Source organism: Primulina eburnea, chromosome 10 (genome assembly GCF_022965805.1).
Source record: "Primulina eburnea isolate SZY01 chromosome 10, ASM2296580v1, whole genome shotgun sequence".
NCBI classification, from domain to species: Eukaryota; Viridiplantae; Streptophyta; class Magnoliopsida; order Lamiales; family Gesneriaceae; genus Primulina; species Primulina eburnea.
In genome coordinates, this window is record NC_133110.1 from 1,691,880 (window position 1) to 1,710,170 (window position 18,291).

The 18,291-nt window shown below is 35.9% G+C and overlaps 4 protein-coding genes across 6 annotated transcripts; 2 read left to right on the forward strand and 2 right to left on the reverse strand.

Annotated features, from left to right (window-relative positions):
* The first annotated feature begins 3,347 nt into the window (after positions 1-3,347).
* On the forward strand, positions 3,348-6,860 carry LOC140842366 (uncharacterized). Its single transcript, XM_073210211.1, is given in 11 exon segments — positions 3,348-3,555; positions 3,707-3,941; positions 4,070-4,274; positions 4,393-4,483; positions 4,564-4,709; positions 4,783-5,026; positions 5,605-5,709; positions 5,801-5,965; positions 5,967-5,984; positions 6,079-6,283; positions 6,367-6,860. Coding segments are annotated over 10 exon segments (1,884 nt in total). The 5' UTR covers positions 3,348-3,555; positions 3,707-3,727; the 3' UTR covers positions 6,858-6,860.
* A 117-nt stretch (positions 6,861-6,977) lies between these two features.
* Positions 6,978-7,601, reverse strand: LOC140842365 (protein CHLORORESPIRATORY REDUCTION 42, chloroplastic). Its single transcript, XM_073210210.1, has 2 exons — positions 7,309-7,601; positions 6,978-7,206 (listed from the first exon to the last, which is right to left on the reverse strand). The coding sequence occupies exons 1-2, from the start codon at positions 7,545-7,547 to the stop codon at positions 7,104-7,106; spliced, it is 342 nt and encodes a 113-aa protein (XP_073066311.1). The 5' UTR covers positions 7,548-7,601; the 3' UTR covers positions 6,978-7,103.
* Positions 7,602-8,644: 1,043 nt separating this feature from the next.
* Positions 8,645-13,272, forward strand: LOC140842368 (E3 ubiquitin-protein ligase RHF2A-like). 3 transcript variants are annotated; one of them, XM_073210215.1, is made up of 9 exons: positions 8,645-8,886; positions 9,830-9,961; positions 10,042-10,088; positions 10,502-10,564; positions 10,661-10,769; positions 11,023-11,405; positions 11,498-11,605; positions 11,839-12,199; positions 12,935-13,272. In XM_073210215.1, the coding sequence occupies exons 2-8, from the start codon at positions 9,830-9,832 to the stop codon at positions 12,149-12,151; spliced, it is 1,155 nt and encodes a 384-aa protein (XP_073066316.1). In that variant the 5' UTR covers positions 8,645-8,886; the 3' UTR covers positions 12,152-12,199; positions 12,935-13,272. The 3 variants fall into 3 exon arrangements, with proteins under 3 accessions (XP_073066316.1, XP_073066315.1, XP_073066314.1); XM_073210214.1 differs by having other exon boundaries at positions 8,646-8,886; positions 11,495-11,605; positions 11,839-12,176; XM_073210213.1 differs by having other exon boundaries at positions 8,647-8,886; positions 11,495-11,605.
* Positions 13,273-13,400: 128 nt separating this feature from the next.
* LOC140842367 (protein STRICTOSIDINE SYNTHASE-LIKE 3-like) lies at positions 13,401-16,706 on the reverse strand. Its single transcript, XM_073210212.1, has 4 exons — positions 16,202-16,706; positions 14,676-14,951; positions 14,234-14,401; positions 13,401-13,991 (listed from the first exon to the last, which is right to left on the reverse strand). The coding sequence occupies exons 1-4, from the start codon at positions 16,528-16,530 to the stop codon at positions 13,589-13,591; spliced, it is 1,176 nt and encodes a 391-aa protein (XP_073066313.1). The 5' UTR covers positions 16,531-16,706; the 3' UTR covers positions 13,401-13,588.
* Between the last annotated feature and the right edge of the window lie 1,585 nt (positions 16,707-18,291).

Below are 18,291 nucleotides of genomic sequence, written 5' to 3' on the forward strand. Positions count from 1 at the left end.
TTCGAACTTCCTTTTTACAAGTGTTCCGACATAGAATTTGAGCAGTATTTTTGAAATTACTATATCTTAAAAACTAACCGTTGGAGTTGATTGAATTTTGGATAGGTTATTCAAAACATATGAAATAATATTATGAATGGTAGTTATCGGATTCTGATTACCCGAGCGAGAGAAACGAATTTCTGAACTTCGAAATAATTTTGATGACTCGAGCATAATTTTTGGGAGGAAATTTTGAAAATTGGGGAGGAAACTCAAAAATTTCAATGCAAATTCTGAATGGGAGGGTCCTAATATTTATAAGAATGATGTGAAAATCTTACCATAATTCGATTCATATTCTTTCCAAAATTTCGAGATATTCCTTCTATAAATATTGATATACTTCATTATTGAGAAAAGCAGCATTGTATGTAATATTTCCTTCCAAATTAGGTGGATATCCAGCCTTAATTTACTGTGTATCTTGCACTAGATTTTGATTTCTATGTATTATACTATTATTCATTATTCTAAAAATTTCTATTATTTAAAATTTCGAAAACACTATCATATACATGTATGTAAATAAATAAAATTTTACAACTCCCAAAATATTTGGGTTACAAACTATTTCAGATTTGTATGTTCGTGCCTCTCGAACCGTAGCCATTCCAATGTAAAAAATAGGTTGTGAAGAATAACCCATTACGTGTACCTTGAAGAATAACGAATTAAGTTTTCCAAATCGCTTCGAGTGGAGACAAAGAACGAATCAAGGGAAGAACAACGATGGTTCCCTTTCAATCATGGTTTGCCGAAACGGTCGTGGTGCGGCCAGAACGCCTGTTCCGGAACGGTGAAGGCCGCAAATCTTTTTTTTTTAGCTCTCAAATAAACTCTTTTGTAATCAATCACACAAGTAAAATATTGATGTCAAAAGCAAACCTGAAGACTAGCAGATACCGTTCAATAGATGCTGAACTTATCCCCTACTTTCTCACATTTAAATTTGATGAGAGCTGGGAAACCTGCCTTTTTCCAGTCTCTTATAGCTTCCACGAGAATTTTAAAGAGAAGTAGAGATGACATGAGACAACTTCGGTATTTTAAAGAGAAATATGATATAAATGTACCATAGAGGCCGTAGAGATGAATTTTTTCCAATTCTATGTAATTTAGAAAATTGAAGATGCATGAGGGATTCGACAACAACACTAGTGTCGTTCTTTTTGTTTTACTGTTATATGCAAGAACATAAAAAAAAACATTGACACTGAGCTCGTGACTCTTCGACCTAGTCATGGCTCATGTTATGATTATTATTATCAACACTACATATTCACTTGTTGGCTCTACATAATTTTTTTATTGGAAACACCATAACGATAATACCATGATAATAGATTAAATGAAATCCCCCATTATCATATTATTTCCAAAGAAATAGTTGCTACAACAAAACTATTTAGCCAAGTACTATTTCAGGTTTCGATCAAACTTGGTGGTTGACAAATGAAGTCTTTACCCCTATTTATACTTGTGGAGCTCTACGATAGACGCCTAAAATCTATTTGATCTAAAGATGGATATTTAGTCTCCACAAGGTTCCATAATCTATATTAATATAGATAGTTTCACGAAACTATACACTATTCTAGATAATTATTCTATATACAAGAGAATTAAAGAAAATTCTATAAAATTGTAGAAAGATGAAAAATATTCTAGAAGTGATTGAGCCTTTATAGAGCATCATATTTGGAATATTTTAGAATGCACATAAAAGTCTTGTTTCATGAAAAAATATTCACATTTTTTATCTTCGTGTTTGCAATGTAATGTGCTAAAACATAATAATAAATAGGTTCATCGATACATTCCGTATTCAATGTTGATTTTTCATAGGAACTGAAAGAAATGGTGTATGTATGTTTATGTTGGGATAGTTAGCAAAATAACTTTCGTCAATTTTTTTTAGAAAAAAAAAAAACTAATCATCTCAACTGTTTTTTTTCTCGAGATTGGGTAGGAGATTTGTTACAATTATGTATCTAACTCGAAGTTTCGTATCAAACTTGAGATCTTAGGTAGGAGGTTAGTTACAATTGAATATCTACACCGAAGCCTGCTATCAAATTTGACATATTTGATGTCATTTGAATTATAAGTTATCGACTCTCAAGTGTATTTGCATGCACTCAAACATACTTGGAGAGAGATAATTTTCAAAAACTTAGTTTGATTAAAATTATATTTTAAAATTTTCCAGCTCGCCTTAGTTTCAAAAACTTAGTTTGACTGAAATTTTGTTACTCTCAATTATTGATTAAAACAGGAGCACAAAAGCGTCTAAAATGCATCAGCCGGGAGACCTTTCCGCCTTTTGGAACATCGTAAACAATAGAAATGAAATGACTATGGTTGTGAATAAGAAAGATTGCATGATTTATTTTTCATATACTAACTATGCAAATTAAATATGATGATACCAAAATTTTATCTTGAGTTCGGTCCGGAGAGCGGGACTTCAAGTCTTCGCGGCTGAGTGGGTCGGGTCGGGGCTCTGGGTTCTGCAAAGATAAAAAAATAGAGTTTCCAACATGATTTTTCCGATACTTAAGTCAGTCTAGAGAGCAAACATAAGAGTGAGATAGAGTAATGCTAAGTGAGCAAGAGAATGTGAGTATTCTAAAACCATGAGCAATACCTGGTATTTATAGAAGCAAAAGATGCTTGTTACCTTGTTGTACTAAGATTCTTGCTAGGGTAGAATCCTACTTGAGATAAGAAACATCATATGGTAGTACACTCTCACCATGACGGTTAGGATTCTTGATGGCAGATAAGACTCCACCTTATTATTTCAATAATATGTGATCGAATATAATATTTATCGGAGTTTCTTCTTTACCGACGAAAATGTCTCCATATTCCCTAATCGTGTTAGAGATCACACTTCCCGACCACTTTAGTGGGCTCGGACTCCTAATATTATTCATTTTTTGTTCTCTCATCCCACAAGTCAAATGATGCAAGTACACTAACTTTTGTACAAGTATAATTATGTTTAGAATATATATTTTCCTCAAAATATTATTTATGTTGAGGTTTTATTTCCATATATTTGATTGTTCATAAAATTAATGGTAATATGAAAAGGCATATTTTATTTTGAAGACCTTACATTTAACAATATATTGTTGTATACATAAAAAAAAAATATCATTCCATTCAGTAAGTAAATGTTTCCACTCTTAACTTTGACATAGTTTTTTGGATATTCAACGACTTATAATTGACAAATGTATCACAAAGCCAAACGACTTTAAAGAAGTTGGTACCAGACGCAGTTACTACTACGGTCACCAAATAATCAAACATTAAAATAAATAGACATACGTGCATGTCCCATTGATATATCTGAAACTTCAAACTGTTTCTTCTTCTTTCGTCTCCTGTACTCGGTAACCGTTCAGTATCCTTCTTCCATCATCTGCCAACTTTGTGTCAAAATAACGTGCATTTTTCCAAACTTTTTATAAAGGCGGCGGGGATCTAAACTTCGAAAAGATTGTAAAAACAAAACTTCTTGAGATTAAGGGGCTACGATCCCTTTGCCCTGCTCGATGTGCTCCCCTGGATTAGAGGAGTTGTTTAGTCTTTATGTGTGTTTTTTTTAATACAATATATTGATTATCGTTGAGTTGGTAATGTTTTGTACCAGATTTTTCAAGCAGAAGTTGAGATGAAGTTGGAGCTGTCCATTTGTTTTTTGGTGTTGTGCTTGTCAGCTGTTTTGTATGATGCCGATAATTTGATATATAAAGATCCTAAGCAGCCATTGGAAGATCGAGTCGGGGACTTGTTGCAAAGAATGACTCTTGAAGAAAAGATCGGGCAGATGACACAGATTGAGAGGAAAGTTGCTGCCCCTAATGTCATGAACAAATATTTCATAGGTACATTTATTATTCCAACCTAGTTATGTATGTCGATAATGGATTAAACTCACAGGAAATCTATGCAGTATACACATGGTGTTAAAATCGAAGTATTTCATGTTCCAGGATTTTACCTTTTTGTGCAGGGAGTGTGTTGAGTGGGGGAGGGAGTGGTCCAGGACCAAACGCCTCGGCTAAGGAATGGGTGAACATGATAAACGAGATTCAAAAAGGAGCCCTTTCGACCCGACTCGGAATTCCTATGATATATGGAATTGATGCTATTCATGGCCACAACAATGTGTACAATGCCACTATTTTCCCTCACAATATTGGGCTGGGAGTCACCAGGCAAGTATAATTCAATGTAATCTGATGTACAATGTGAAAAACTTTGTGCAGGCAGTATTTTTCGTTATAAAATTTCTTGTATGAAAGTGGATGTGACCGTAATGAGTCGTATAAACAGAGATCCTGACCTAGTGAAGAGAATTGGAGATGCAACTGCACTTGAAGTTAGGGCCACCGGAATTCCCTATGCCTTTGCACCTTGCATTGCAGTAAGCAAATCGATGAACTCGATCAGACCAATCCAACCACCCCTCTCTGTTCTATGATGCTGATCATTTAATTTATATAGGTCTGCAGGGATCCAAGATGGGGCCGTTGCTACGAAAGCTACAGCGAAGATCACAAGATTGTTCAAGCAATGACTGAGATTATACCTGGTTTGCAGGGCGATCAGCCAGCTAACTACCCTCTAGGATTTCCTTTTGTTTCTGGAAAGTATGAATCTCTTGCACTAAGACATCATCTTCAGTCTTTCAGATTGCCTGATATATTTTGTTGTGTTGAGAAGGACAAAAGTCGCGGCTTGTGCAAAGCACTTTGTTGGAGATGGTGGCACGATTAAGGGAATTGATGAAAATGACACTATTATAGACTATCAAGAGTTGCTTAACATTCACATGCCTGCATATCTCGACTCGATCAAAAAGGGTGTTGCCACGGTCATGGTATCTTATTCTAGCTGGAATGGAAAGAAGATGCACGGAAATGTTGATCTTGTTACTGAGTATCTCAAGAACAAGTTGAATTTCAAGGTAAAGATACTTTGATCATTTTTTCATGAATATCTTTATTAGGTGGACTTAAACACCCTCAGTTTTATTTACAAGTACAAATTAGTGTAATAATAATCTGTTTTACTTCTGACTTGAACAACAGCACCTCACCTTTTCATCGTGGTGGTTTTCTCATGCCATCATCTCGTCTATTGCCACGTTCTCTTTATTTGTACAAATGGACTTAATCTTCTATTTTCCTTCGATTAAAAAGACTATGCACAGGCAATGTGTGTGCTTAGGTAGCCAGTATTATTAAGGAGAGTATTTCTTTTGGTGTATTTTTATGTATTCTTCTTCCTATATATGAATAACTATTTTTTTGTTATTTGATTTTTTTTTCCAATTCAATTTTCTAAAACACATCAACTAAAACTCAAATAAAAATTTTAGTAGTTTAAAACTTACATCAGCATATATACTTTGTAGACAAAATTATTGTCCATAAATTACCCTTCATATTAAATTTTAATAATGTATAAGCATGCCTGGTGTACCAAATATCATCAGTTAAAGGAAAACTTGAATCTACAGTGTAGTTTGGACCTATATTTCAGGGTTTCGTCATATCAGATTGGGAAGGACTTGACAGGATTACATATCCACCCCATTCAAACTATTCTTATTCTGTTCAGGCTGGAGTTCTTGCAGGAATTGATATGGTGAGAGTGTTGTTCAAAATTCGTCATTATTACACAATAATCAACAACTTGAAAGCTGTATTCTTTGTCTGATATAGTTCAACATTTCCAGATTATGGTGCCCAACAATTATTCAGAATTCATTTCCATTCTAACTTCACATGTGAAAAACAAGATCATCCCTATGAGCAGAATTGATGATGCTGTACGGAGGATACTAAGAGTGAAGTTTGTTATGGGCCTTTTCGAAAAGCCTTTAGCTGATTTCAGCTTAAGTGAACCAACTCGGTAGCCAGGTCAACTTTCTTTCCAGTTTCATTGCCAAAAACCACCCCTATCTTCATCGTGCTGTAAAAGTTCTTCTGTATAAAATGACATCCCTTTTGACAGGAACATCGATTATTAGCAAGAGAAGCAGTTAGAAAATCGCTGGTTCTTTTGAAGAACGGTAAAAGCCCTGATCAGCCATTACTTCCTCTTCCAAAGAAAGTGCCAAAAATATTAGTGGCAGGAAGTCACGCAGATAACTTGGGGTACCAATGTGGAGGCTGGACGATAGAATGGCAGGGGGTTAATGGCAATAACTTTACAGTTGGTATGTTATGAATATAACTTTAACCAAGAAGAAATTTCCTGACCTAAAACAAATACTGAACATGTTTTACGTGAACCTTGCAGGTACTACAATCTTGGCCGCTGTGAAGAAAACTGTTGACCCCTCTACACAAGTCGTCTACAATGAGAATTCTGACATGAACTTTGTGAAAAGTAACAAATTCGATTATGCTATAGTTGTTGTAGGGGAGGTCCCCTACGCAGAGATGTTCGGCGACAGTACAAATTTGAGTATAGTTGAGCCTGGTCCTACTACAATTGAGAACGTCTGTGGAGTGGTAAAATGCGTAGTGGTGATTGTTTCTGGGCGCCCGGTCGTAATGGAGCCATATGTTGGAGGGATAGATGCACTTGTGGCTGCTTGGCTACCGGGAACCGAGGGGCAAGGTGTGGCTGATGTTCTATTTGGGGACTATGGTTTTACTGGGAAGCTGGCTCGCACTTGGTTCAAATCTGTGGATCAGCTACCAATGAATGTCGGTGATCCGAAGTATGATCCCCTATTTCCATTTGGATTTGGTCTCACTACTCAGCCTAGAAAAGAGTTGTCATGATAGGTAGTGGTGACATTGTTGGCACCTCTAGCTAATGTTTTGACAAGTTTTTATCTATTAAGGTTTGGAAAAGGACAGATTTTGTGTAGTTCAATAAAATATGCCGTTCTGCTTGAAATATTGACAAACAAATTTTGTGCATCACATAAGCTTCATCGAATTTCCTTCAATCTTCCATTATTCATCCAATACAACATAATGCTTTACATCTCATCTTTGTTATCCTCAAAACATAGCAATTCACTGTCATTCAGGAAGTTCCAAGGGCTTGAAATACTTTCCATCTATAAGATAAGTACCTACGCTGAGACGAACTGCCCACACATCCTTAGGTTTCCTCGACACAATCCTGCAGCCATTTCATCCCACCACCCACATATATCAATCAAAATTCTATGTAGAAACTAACTCAGATAGAGCATTAAAACACGAATATTAAATTTGCGCTCACCTTCCGACGTCGCCGGGCTTAATTAAGCCGGAATTAGCGCGTAAACAAGGGACAGAAGCTGCAGTTTTAAGCAATTGTGGAGCCTCGATCACAATTATTGGAGACCCAATTTCTAGTTTCCATGATTTGGATTCATTCAATTCACAATTTGTGACGAATTGTCTCTTAAGGCTGTGAGATTTCAAACTGTTGATGTTTGGGGAGCCACGAGTGAGCATGAAGGATAAATTGAGCGCCATGAATGGATTAACTGCTTGCGGCTCTCAATAGTTTTGATCAAACCAAGGACCTCTACAAAACGGTTAATTTTCTTTTTTGTTTTATAATTCAATTTTATTTCTTTTTGACCAAATATTTCGTGATTGGTCAACTTGATCTATATAAACAAACAAAAAAAAATATTTTTTTACATAAAACATAATATTTTTATAAACCAGGTGATGTTAAATATATATCTCACAAAATCGACATGTAAGACAATTTCATAAAAGTTTTTATGTTTCTTCTGTTACTTAATTTAATCCAAATCGTTCCAATTTACTTGTTATAATAAATCAATAGAAATTTTCATTAGGGCAAAAACTTGTGTGAGACGGTCTCACGGGTAGTATTTGTGATACGGATCTCTTATTTGGATCACCCATGAAAAAGTATGATTTTTTATGTTAAGAGTATTACTTTTTATTGTGAATATGGATAGGGTTAACCCGTCTCACGGATTATGATCCGTGAGACGGCTCACATGAGACTCACTCTTTCCTTAGATGCTTCTATATTTTATCGTTCATCCAAATTTACTCATCATATTGATTTACATTTCACAATACATAATCAAATTCTATCTCCAATGTTGGCCAAACATTTTGTCTTGAAAAATATAAGGTATTTCACTTATTTTTAAAAGGAAATCTTTTGTGAGACGATATCATATATTTATATATGAGATATGTTATTGGGTTTTTTGGGCTACTTTTGGGGTCCACTCCTTTATTCTAGTTGAATTGTAAGCGGTGTGAATGTTAAAGACGCATATTGAGCTACATGATAGTTGAATTGTAAGCAGTTCAATTCGGATTTTTAAATTATAAAACAACGTAGCATTATGTTTGAATCGAATGAAAATAATTATTACACATGATTCTCGCGCTATTTATCTCGTAATTTGTAAGAATGAATAATTCGTTAGAATCAGACCAATAAATATCAATTGATATGACCGAAATTAAAATACATTAATTCAAAGAATCTACATATATCTGAACCATGGTACGTGTTAGCTTTCCAACTTTGGTTAGTGGAGAGGTTGGTTTAATTAAATCAAAGAAAAATAGAAGTAAAAAAAAAAAAGAATAATTCTCCAGAAACCAACAAATGAAAAGTCCGCAGGACTCCTTCTCATTCTCACTTTTGTTGACCCAAATCCTCTCATCAAGATTTAATCTTTTCTCCGGCCCAGTTCTCCTATCCTCTGATTGTCTATGTATATGAATCAGTTCTTCGATTACTTCGAGCTTTGATCTGGGCTTAAATCTAATAGTTTTATTATTACACTGCGAAAAGAGGAGTCTTTTCTTTGAGGTAATTTATATTCATGTTCTTGGCCATCTGTAATTGACGGGTCGTAGAAGATACTGTGTATTGTTTAAATTTTGTTGTAAATTTTATTGTGGATTGTATATGAAGCTCAAGCCTTTTTTGGTATTTTTGTTATTGTTGATTTTTTGTGGGTTTTTATTTAATTTTGTTGTGATTTGGGATGCTGGGAATCGTTGAAATGAATGATTTATGAAATTACGTTAATTTTTGGGTTATTTTTAGTAATTCCAAAGGCTTGGTTACTTGCTGATATTGCAGTTCTTTAATTTAATGTTTTGACTTTTTAATTCTTCGCGTCTTTCGTTTATTCTGTGTTACCAGATGCTTGGACTCTCTGGATATGTGACGAAGTTTGATTAGTAAATTTTTATATTATTTTCTAGCGTTTTGTGGATAGTGATTGTTTTCAGCTGATACAGTGGCATTTTTCCTTTTTGCTGGTTTACTTCGATTAAAAACCCTCAAAATTTTAATCGAAACTTTTCCGAGGCATGAATTTTACTAATATAAAATATATTGAAACGTCCGCTCCGCTAATCTGGAGTCTTATTGTAGATTTTAAATTTACGTGCTTTGTTTGATCACCCATTTATGATTTGATGCTTGATTTCTGTTAAGGATATGGCAAAGATAATGAATATCAGCTCTCAAAGAAATATGCAACTACGTTATTCAATTTGATTGAACACAGATCTTTTTTATTGAATCATAAATGAATGTTATTTATCCAACTCAATGGTGTCATTTGAGAATTCAATGTTGTATATTCTGCTAAACAGTGAGGTGCATATCGTGGCTTGCTTTTTCCGATATTCATGCTCGGACACAGTTCTTGTTTATTCTAGACGCATGATTGTTGCAAAATCGTTTTTTTCTTGTATATATGGTTTTTCTTTTGTAACGAAGATTCCACTTTCTGTTATAGATGGAAGAGGAAAAAACGTCTGAGAACCATCTGACATCAGCTGCAGCTTTCGTGGAAGGCGGAATCCAAGAAGCATGTGATGATGCTTGCAGCATATGCCTTGAAGATTTTTCTGATGGCAATCCTTCAACAGTATGGTTAAAGCTTATAAATCCCACGACTGTGAATCAAGATTGGCCTGCTGTGGATTAATTTACTTTTTTATTTTTCAGGTGACCAGTTGCAAGCATGAGTTTCATCTTCAGTGCATTCTTGAATGGTACAAAACTTACTCATTTCCGCTAATAAAAGTTTACCGGGCAATCAGTGTCTTAATTTGTTCTTATGATTATGGTTTTTGCTATTTCCATGACCTTCTTTACTCTTCTAAATTGAGTTGTAATCTCTGTTTCTCTTAAAGTTTGTCTCTATAAAGGTTCAACAAGTTTGTGCGTTCTTATCCTGAACTGGAGAGGGGAAAGATAGGGTGGGCTGAATGTTTGTTTAGTCTACCATCATTTGGATCATTCGACTGTATCTCTTATCCAAACAGAATTTATAATCAAAGGGAGTAGATGTAGGAACTCTATTCTGTAAGGAGGCTGGCAATGACATAATAGTAAAGTTCTACAGAGATTTCACCATTCATCATCTAGGTGCACAGTGTTAATCAGTTCATATCATAATCTTTAGGTGCCAGAGAAGCTCCCAGTGCCCAATGTGTTGGCAACCCATCAGCTTGAAGGATCCTGGCAGGTGTACTAATTTTTGCTCAGCTGCTTCTCCTTTATGCTTCTGTTCTTCTTGGAAGTATTAATCTGCTATGAATCTCATTTTATGTTTATTTGGCAGCCAAGAATTGCTTGATGCTGTGGAGCATGAGAGGAATATGCGGATGAACCCACCAAAAACTACTACTATATTTCGTCATCCAACCCTTGGAGATTTTGAGTTGCAGCATGTAGGATACTCTTGTTTCTGTATTCTCGCATTCACTGTTTTAGTTAAGGGCAGGGGCGTACCTGTGAGCCTCGAAGAAAAAATGAAATTTCGTTAATTTTTTTCTGAAAAGGCGAGTTTTGTTTCCCAAATCAAATGAACCAATCTCGCCTCCCTCAAATAAAACCTTGGGCCCACCTTTGGTAATGGCTTAGTTTGAGTACATTCTACTCGTAGTCATGTTTACATAATAATTCCTTGAACATCTGGTTCAGTTTCCTGTCACAGCTAGTGAATCCGAGCTTGAAGAGCGAATTATTCAGCACTTAGCAGCCGTTGCTGCCATGGGAAGGGCTCGTCAGCTTGCTAGGAGAGAAGGTCAGAGGAGTAGGGCCTCTGCTCAAGGACGTCCCCATTTTTTGGTATTTTCGAGCCCTGAAGCATCTCCCGCAAGTTCAGCCACTTCTTCAGTTGATCAAAGAGATGTCAATGATCCAGCTCCTACTTTCATGATCGCTGGCCCAAATTCTCCTTTCATGACTGTAGGAGAAGACTCTGCATCGGTCATTGCACGACCCTCATCTGCCCAAGCTGACCAGCTTTTGACTTCAGCATCAAGTGCAGGTGCAGATCAGCAGGGAACATTCTTGACCAATAGGTATATGCTTTGTCGATCATTTTAAACTCTTTTACCGTTAGAGGGGTCAGAGTTTTAGTTGTTCATCAGAAGTTAATTGCTTGTTGCAGAAGGTCTCCTGCCCAGACTTCTCAAACTAGCAGTCAAGATAGAGCTGGATCATCAGATTTCCAGTCTTTTTCAGAGTCTTTAAAAACCCGTGTTGGTGCATGGTCAATGAAGTATGTGGAATTCAGAAATAGTGCTGCATTTCATTTCATCCCGTCCTAATTATGAAAAACTTTTGATTTTCCCTTGTTTCTACCAAACATAGCTAAATGCAGATAGAAAGTAATGGTGAAGGGAGAATACGGCACATGAGTTTAATAAAAGTGCTTTAGAAGAGACCTCAACTCAAGCTCAAGAATGACAATATGATTACATGTAATTAACGCTTTTGTTCTGCGTTTTTCAGATGCAAGGAGTCAATTGCTAAGAGCACGAGAGGTTGGAAGGAGAAACTGTTCAATCGCAACAGTTCAATTCCTGAACCCAGCCCTGAAGTTCATAGAGAGGTTGACCAAGTTATTGCTCCCGTATCTCGACTGATGGATCATCTTGAAATATCGGAAGTCGCTAGAACCAACATAGCCACTGTATCAAACAGTAATTTGGATAGCTCAAGTTCAGGTCCTACCGAACAGCGGCATAGCACAGAGATGGGTGGCAGCTCTTCGTTGAACGAGGATAACACTCAGGCTCCATGTGCTGCTAGTGCATCAAACTAAATCTCGATTCAGCATCTGCATCAAAGTAATAGTGCTGTTTTTTTTCCGGTAAGTCTTGCTTTGTTATCTTCTTTGGCTTGTTATGCTGAATGGTGTCACTACGCTGTTTAATGCTTTCTTTGAATACTTGGGATGCAATTTAATGGAATTAAATATCAGTACTGGTTTAGTTTTAAGGTTGTGAGAAAAAATTTACTTTTGTTTGACCTTGAATGAAATTGCTTTATCCCCATGTTGCTGCATTTTTTGAGTGCCCCTCCAATTGTTTTGGATCAGGACCGTTGCATGTAAGTTACATTTGTATGGTTGCTCTAGAGAAACGATCAACTGGTTTGAATTTGCATTATTACCTAGCAGGTTAATTGAAGATGCCGAAGATTCATTAACATCATGCATGAACTCTGTGGAACTGTAGATTCATACGCAGAAAATTGTGCGCATAGCTAAACACTGTTCATTTTTATAGAGAAAACAAATTTTCTAAATTTTGAATTTACCTCTTACGAATGGTCATTGGCATTATGTATTTGCAAAAAAGCTAATGCAGGATACTTGTGTTTCCTCTTCAAAATACTGTACATTTCATAAAGTTCGTGTAAAGCTAATGTAGGATAATTATGTCTGTGATACTCAGATACTTGGCTATGTACCGAGCCTGTGTAGTTTGTTTTTTGAGATGCTGCCAATCTTAGTTTCGAAGTTACTTGCTGTTGATATTATTCTTGCTTAAGGCGGTCTATTTTTTCTGCTATTGTTGATCTTGTGCAATCATTCGATTGTCAGGTAAATTTTACCTCGCTGATTCTGCTGTTGTTGATGCTATCTATCTGGTAACGAATACAGCAACCTTTAATTTACAAGAAGTCTTACAGTTTGGTGCAATAAAGCATTTCCTCCATGGACCTTGAAACAGGTGTACAAATGATACATTAATTAGTTGTATATTTTGTTGTCATTTTGAGTCATTCCTTCATGTGGTCCTATGGTATTATCACGTGTCTTTGATTATCTGTTACTTATAAATAGAGCTATGAGTGACCTGCCTTTGTGTCATTTCCTCTAGTATTTGGTAATTTATGTTCGGATTTATTTTCACTTATTGATTCCAGATTTTCACTTTCTGACTTTTTGTTCCAATCTTTCTGTTTCATGTCTAAAGATGATGGACATCTGGTGCTATCATAAAATGTTTGATAGATAGCAACCGTTGAAACCATCGTGAAACAGAACGATTCAGAGTAGAATTCGATGCACGAAACAAAAAGCAATCTTATGATAATAAGACTGGTACCAGATTAAGTTTTAAGATTGTTTTGAATCACCAATCCATGACGGAGAAGCCACACAAGTTCTATGACATTTATGAAATACCAAGTCTTCGGCCTAAAAAAAGTTGAAAAGTGTGGGAAAAGAATCTAAAATCAATAACCTTCCTACTCATTCTAACTGGTAAACGGCGACAAATGGCAACAGGACGCTTCCCATCCAAAGTTTCCCATCTTTCTCTTCGACTTCGCTAACTGCTTTAACTACTTTTCCTTGTCTATCTTCCAAAATTTTTAAAAGCTTACCTTCAGGGCTGTATTTCACGATTGCTCCATGCATATGACCTCCGATTTGCATCAGATAGTGAATCTTGGCAGAAATGGGAAGTTTGAGACACAAATGACGTAATTTTGGGTACATTGCTGAGAAGTAAGCATATATGGTTCGGCGACAATGGATTGCTACCCAAAACTCGCCCTTCTCGTTTGTTCGAACGTTGTCTGGAAATCCAGGCAGCACAGCCATAACCTCAGAGGTGCCTGCTTTTTCACCTTTTATCCAGTACTTTCTCAACCTAAATAATGTGAGGGCTGAGTTAAAATAAGTCAAAAACAAGTAAATAAACATTAGATGGATAAATTTGGACAAGCATTCATAACATAGTTTCTTGACCTCCTAAAACATCTCTCATAGGAAGACTTGCCCGAAAACGATAGACCAAAAACCATCCAGTGAACATCCGATGCATTTAAAAATTGCCACTTTCCAAGAAAGTACGAGTAAATCAAGAAAATAAGGAAGAAGATAGGGGCATACCTGCCGATTGAACCCTCGCAGAACACAAAGAATGATTTATCTTTACTCAGGGAAAGACCATTTGGAAATTGAAGATTTCGAACAAGAACAGTGGTTGATTTTGTGCTTGGATCATATTTCAGCACTCTTCCACTATTTTCTCCAGAGAATACTAACAGCAAAAAATTTCTGAAACAAGTACCATGTGAGAACTATGGATGCTGATATGCAATAGTATCCAGCAAAATACCAAGCAGCAAAAGTTTACGTAAACAGAACTACAAAACGTGGGAATAAATTACTACAAGGGTTGACCACCTTATCTTGAAGAAGATATTTTTTATTGTACTTTTTCTCTTAAAACTCTCGACAAATCATGCCAGTCTACCACTCTTCCTTCTCTCGTTGTTTCATCGGAAAACTCTAAATACTGAGTGGCATTAATATAAAAATTTAACCCCACCTTCTTCGGTATGTTGTGCTGCTATCGGTGAAATATACAATCCCATCGTCATCGATGTCTAAGTCATTTGTAAACCCAAAAGGAACTCCTTCAGCCTCGGTGGCTAGAGATGTTGCCAAACCACCTTTACGCCCAACCTTCATCAACCCAAGATATGCATCTGCGATGTACAAATCACCTGTCTGTTTGTGAAATCTTAGACCCAATGGTCTTCCACAGATGTGCTCGTTCTTCAAATAGCTAAATAGTGATGGTTTTGTATCGCATAGTGCTGACCTGAAATAATTTCACTAATATGAGAGGGACTCTGTAAAACAATGTCATCCCATTATTTTCCCCCGTAAACCATGATCAAGATGAATAACTTGATTAGGAGTCAGTATGTAGAAGCTCAAAAAGTCGCCCTAAACTTTCATAACACGGGTAGACGGGGAAAATACAATCATCGCTGAGAGGACGATCTATACGAAACTGTGACAGAAGCACAAGAAACTAATGATATGAAAACACAAATGTAATATTTACTTGTTTAATCGGTAAATATATATGACATTTACCAGGCACAATAATATCTAAAAGATTTATATCTACAAGTAGATAATTCTTAGCCGTAATGGCATTACTATAGACTAGCATGGTTGGTCGCAAAGTAACAAAGTTTGAGAAAATAATAAACAGCAAACAAATTATGGTTTGCACCACAAACTTGTAAATACCTTCACTATGGCAGGACAATTGATCAATGGAATCTTGAAATGGCAATTCGAGCAATCAATTATAAGGGGTAGCATTCATTACCACTTTGATGATTTTGTGTTTACCGTTGAAAGAAATATCTCCACAGAATGAGAAGCACAGAGCAAACAAGAAACACACAAATAAGAATAGCCTCATTAGAAAAAGCTTCAACCTGATTCGATATTAATTTACTAGTCCGCATGGTTATATATTTTACACCTATATTATTCTTTATCCTTCAATGCTCACAGAATAATGATTGAGCCTATGAGAAGGTCCCACAACATAATCTCGCTCAGTCTTGAATCTTGGGACTTTTGGCCAAGAAGTAAATGCTCAAATAAATGACATTATCGCACATTATGCAATGGTTAATAGATAAATACATCAGTACAGTAATGTATATATGATCCTGTGGTTTTAAACTTTAGCAGACTCACTTATTCAAATACGAATTCGTTGTGCACTTCAACAAATTGGTGTTGTAATAAATCTAGACCAGTCTTCAAAAAATAATAGCTAGACCTAAGAATTTTTTTTTTTTTTTTTGCTTTCAGAAAAATCTACATCTTAAACAATTCATGAAAGCTAATTGTTCAATACAAATACGAAAGCATAAACCTCATACTAATCTAAACAAACAAACTCAGCCATAATTTTTTCAACGTTATCACACAAAACTCCAGGCAACAAAACCTCTCACACTCCCATCTCCAAGTCTGAAAATCTCAAAGAGCAAAAATTTAAATGTCCCAGTAAAAAAAACCCATCAATCATTCAAAACTCACCGATTAGCAGAAGTATAGGCAAAATCATTCCACTTTTCTCCATCCCAGAAAACAATCCTCCCATCAGCAACCCCAGTGTACGGGCCGCGTCCCATCGGATCAAATGCCACGCTCTCCGGCCCCTGCACCTGGTTCAAGAACTTGATTTCCGACTTCTGCAGCAAGTTCTCCGTGTCCTTCTCAACTGGGATTTCGGACCACGCCGGCATTTCCACCTTAAACGCCTTGAACTCCGGAAAACCCGAAATCGCACAGTGATCAAACGGGTCCACCGCACAGTACACCGCCAACAGGAGGCATACAACCGCGAATACTCCGGCCCGATTCATCACCGACAAATTCAAAGATTATTTCCAGAGGATTCGGTTGCGGGAAGTGCAACGAAGGGTGTGCTACCTACTTCCTAAAAGAGTAGAACTTGTGATACTCTGGCGTATTAATTTAGGCATAAATTTTGATCCAACCACCATCTGCCTGCCACTCCAATCCAGCATCCTTTTGTCCACTTCACTTATTTACAAAAACTCCCAAAAAATATTCAAAATAAATAAAATAAAAACAAAGAATATATTTCTTTTATACATATATTATAATCTTAAATAGATTTTACGGACTGTACAATTTTATCGATAACTTTGTTTGTTATTCTTGGATGTAAATATTAAAATTTAAATACAGTTTTTTTAAAAAATAAATAAATAATACACATGTTGATTAAAATTAGAGTTTGATAATATATAGCAATGAAGTGGCCCCAGACAACACACAGTATCTGGATGTTCGGAAGTTTCCTACCTATCGATCGATATGTACTATGTCACCAATTATTAGTTTATGATAGCTCGGTAATAAATATGCTTTGTGTTAGATATTTCTCATATATGGTACCAAATATTTCTCAAAAGAGAAATTTGGCGCATATCGGGGAATTCGGGATACAACTTTGATAAAAAAAATAAAAAATAAAAAATAATGATAATTTCTATCAACCTATATATTAATAAGGTAGTTAAAAATCAACATCCTAACTGGTTAGCCAATTAATAATAGAGGTCGCGAATCATGCGTTGCTCAATAATAGCAAAGAGAATTGATTACTACACTATGTCTCAGTCTCTCCAATATTATTTTTGTAAAACAAGCATTTGTGTTTCTTGCATTGTCCATTGAACTTCACGTTGGGTTTTCTTACGAACTAACATGGTGTTGATGACTACACTAGTTCATTCTTTCGAAATGGTTCTCTCTCAGTAGAATACGATAATTTATCCACCACATGTAGGGATGTAACAATATCAAGTTGGCAAAAACTTGTATGAGACGGTCTCACGGGTCGTATTCGTGAGACAGATCTCTTATTTGGGTTATTCATGAAAAAGTATTACTTTTTATTGTGAATATGAGTAGGATTGACAGATCGATCTCACATGAGACCCACTCAAGTTAGACCAGTTTAAGTTATATATATTATGGAACTCGATTCGATTTTTATTACAAGAATCGAGCTTACCTCGTTTTGAAATTATGTAACGCACTAATAGTTCGAGATCGGTTCGTCAATCGACATCGTTAAACAAGCTTATTTTCGATCTCGTTAAAGAAGCTATTTTTCGAGCTCTTGGAATTTTTTTAGTCAAAATATAAAGATGTAAAAAATCATGCTCTCATTTTATAGTTTCTCAATTCTTTCAATTAAATTAATCTAGCAATGTCAGATAACTACACTCACGGCCCAACAAATATAGTCCAACAAACTAACCGAGTTCTAGCTCGAGAATAAGCTCGCAAACTTATGATTCATGAGCTTACAAGCCGAACATCATTAAAGCTCAAGCTCAACTCGATAAGCTTAACGAACGATCTCACACGAGTTTTTTACCGAACCAAACTCCGAACAACTCGCGAACGTCTTAGTTTGTTTACCTCCATAACCACGTGAAACCGCGAGAATTCTAATTGAAACTTACCATAAATTTTTCTCCATATAATCAAAATCTTTGAAGATGAAGCTTTAGCTAACAACATATTTTTTGCTTGAATGAGTTAAAACTCTTCATTTAAATAGGCACTTTTTTTTTATTTCTTTGACG

What these genes read in the sequence shown, in the direction of transcription:
- LOC140842365 (XM_073210210.1), bottom strand. Translation starts at nt 7,547, where the DNA reads ATGGCGCTCAATTTATCCTTCATGCTCACTCGTGGCTCCCCAAACATC. An exon ending in AAGCCCGGCGACGTCGGAAG is followed by an intron (nt 7,207 to 7,308) that starts GTGAGCGCAAAT and finishes AAATGGCTGCAG; the next exon opens with GATTGTGTCGAGGAAACCTA.
- LOC140842368 (XM_073210214.1), top strand. Translation starts at nt 9,830, where the DNA reads ATGGAAGAGGAAAAAACGTCTGAGAACCATCTGACATCAGCTGCAGCT. An exon ending in CTTCAGTGCATTCTTGAATG is followed by an intron (nt 10,089 to 10,501) that starts GTACAAAACTTA and finishes CATAATCTTTAG; the next exon opens with GTGCCAGAGAAGCTCCCAGT. An exon ending in GTTGGTGCATGGTCAATGAA is followed by an intron (nt 11,606 to 11,838) that starts GTATGTGGAATT and finishes TGCGTTTTTCAG; the next exon opens with ATGCAAGGAGTCAATTGCTA.
- LOC140842367 (XM_073210212.1), bottom strand. Translation starts at nt 16,530, where the DNA reads ATGAATCGGGCCGGAGTATTCGCGGTTGTATGCCTCCTGTTGGCGGTG. An exon ending in AGCACAACATACCGAAGAAG is followed by an intron (nt 14,402 to 14,675) that starts GTGGGGTTAAAT and finishes TACTTGTTTCAG; the next exon opens with AAATTTTTTGCTGTTAGTAT. An exon ending in TGCGAGGGTTCAATCGGCAG is followed by an intron (nt 13,992 to 14,233) that starts GTATGCCCCTAT and finishes CACATTATTTAG; the next exon opens with GTTGAGAAAGTACTGGATAA.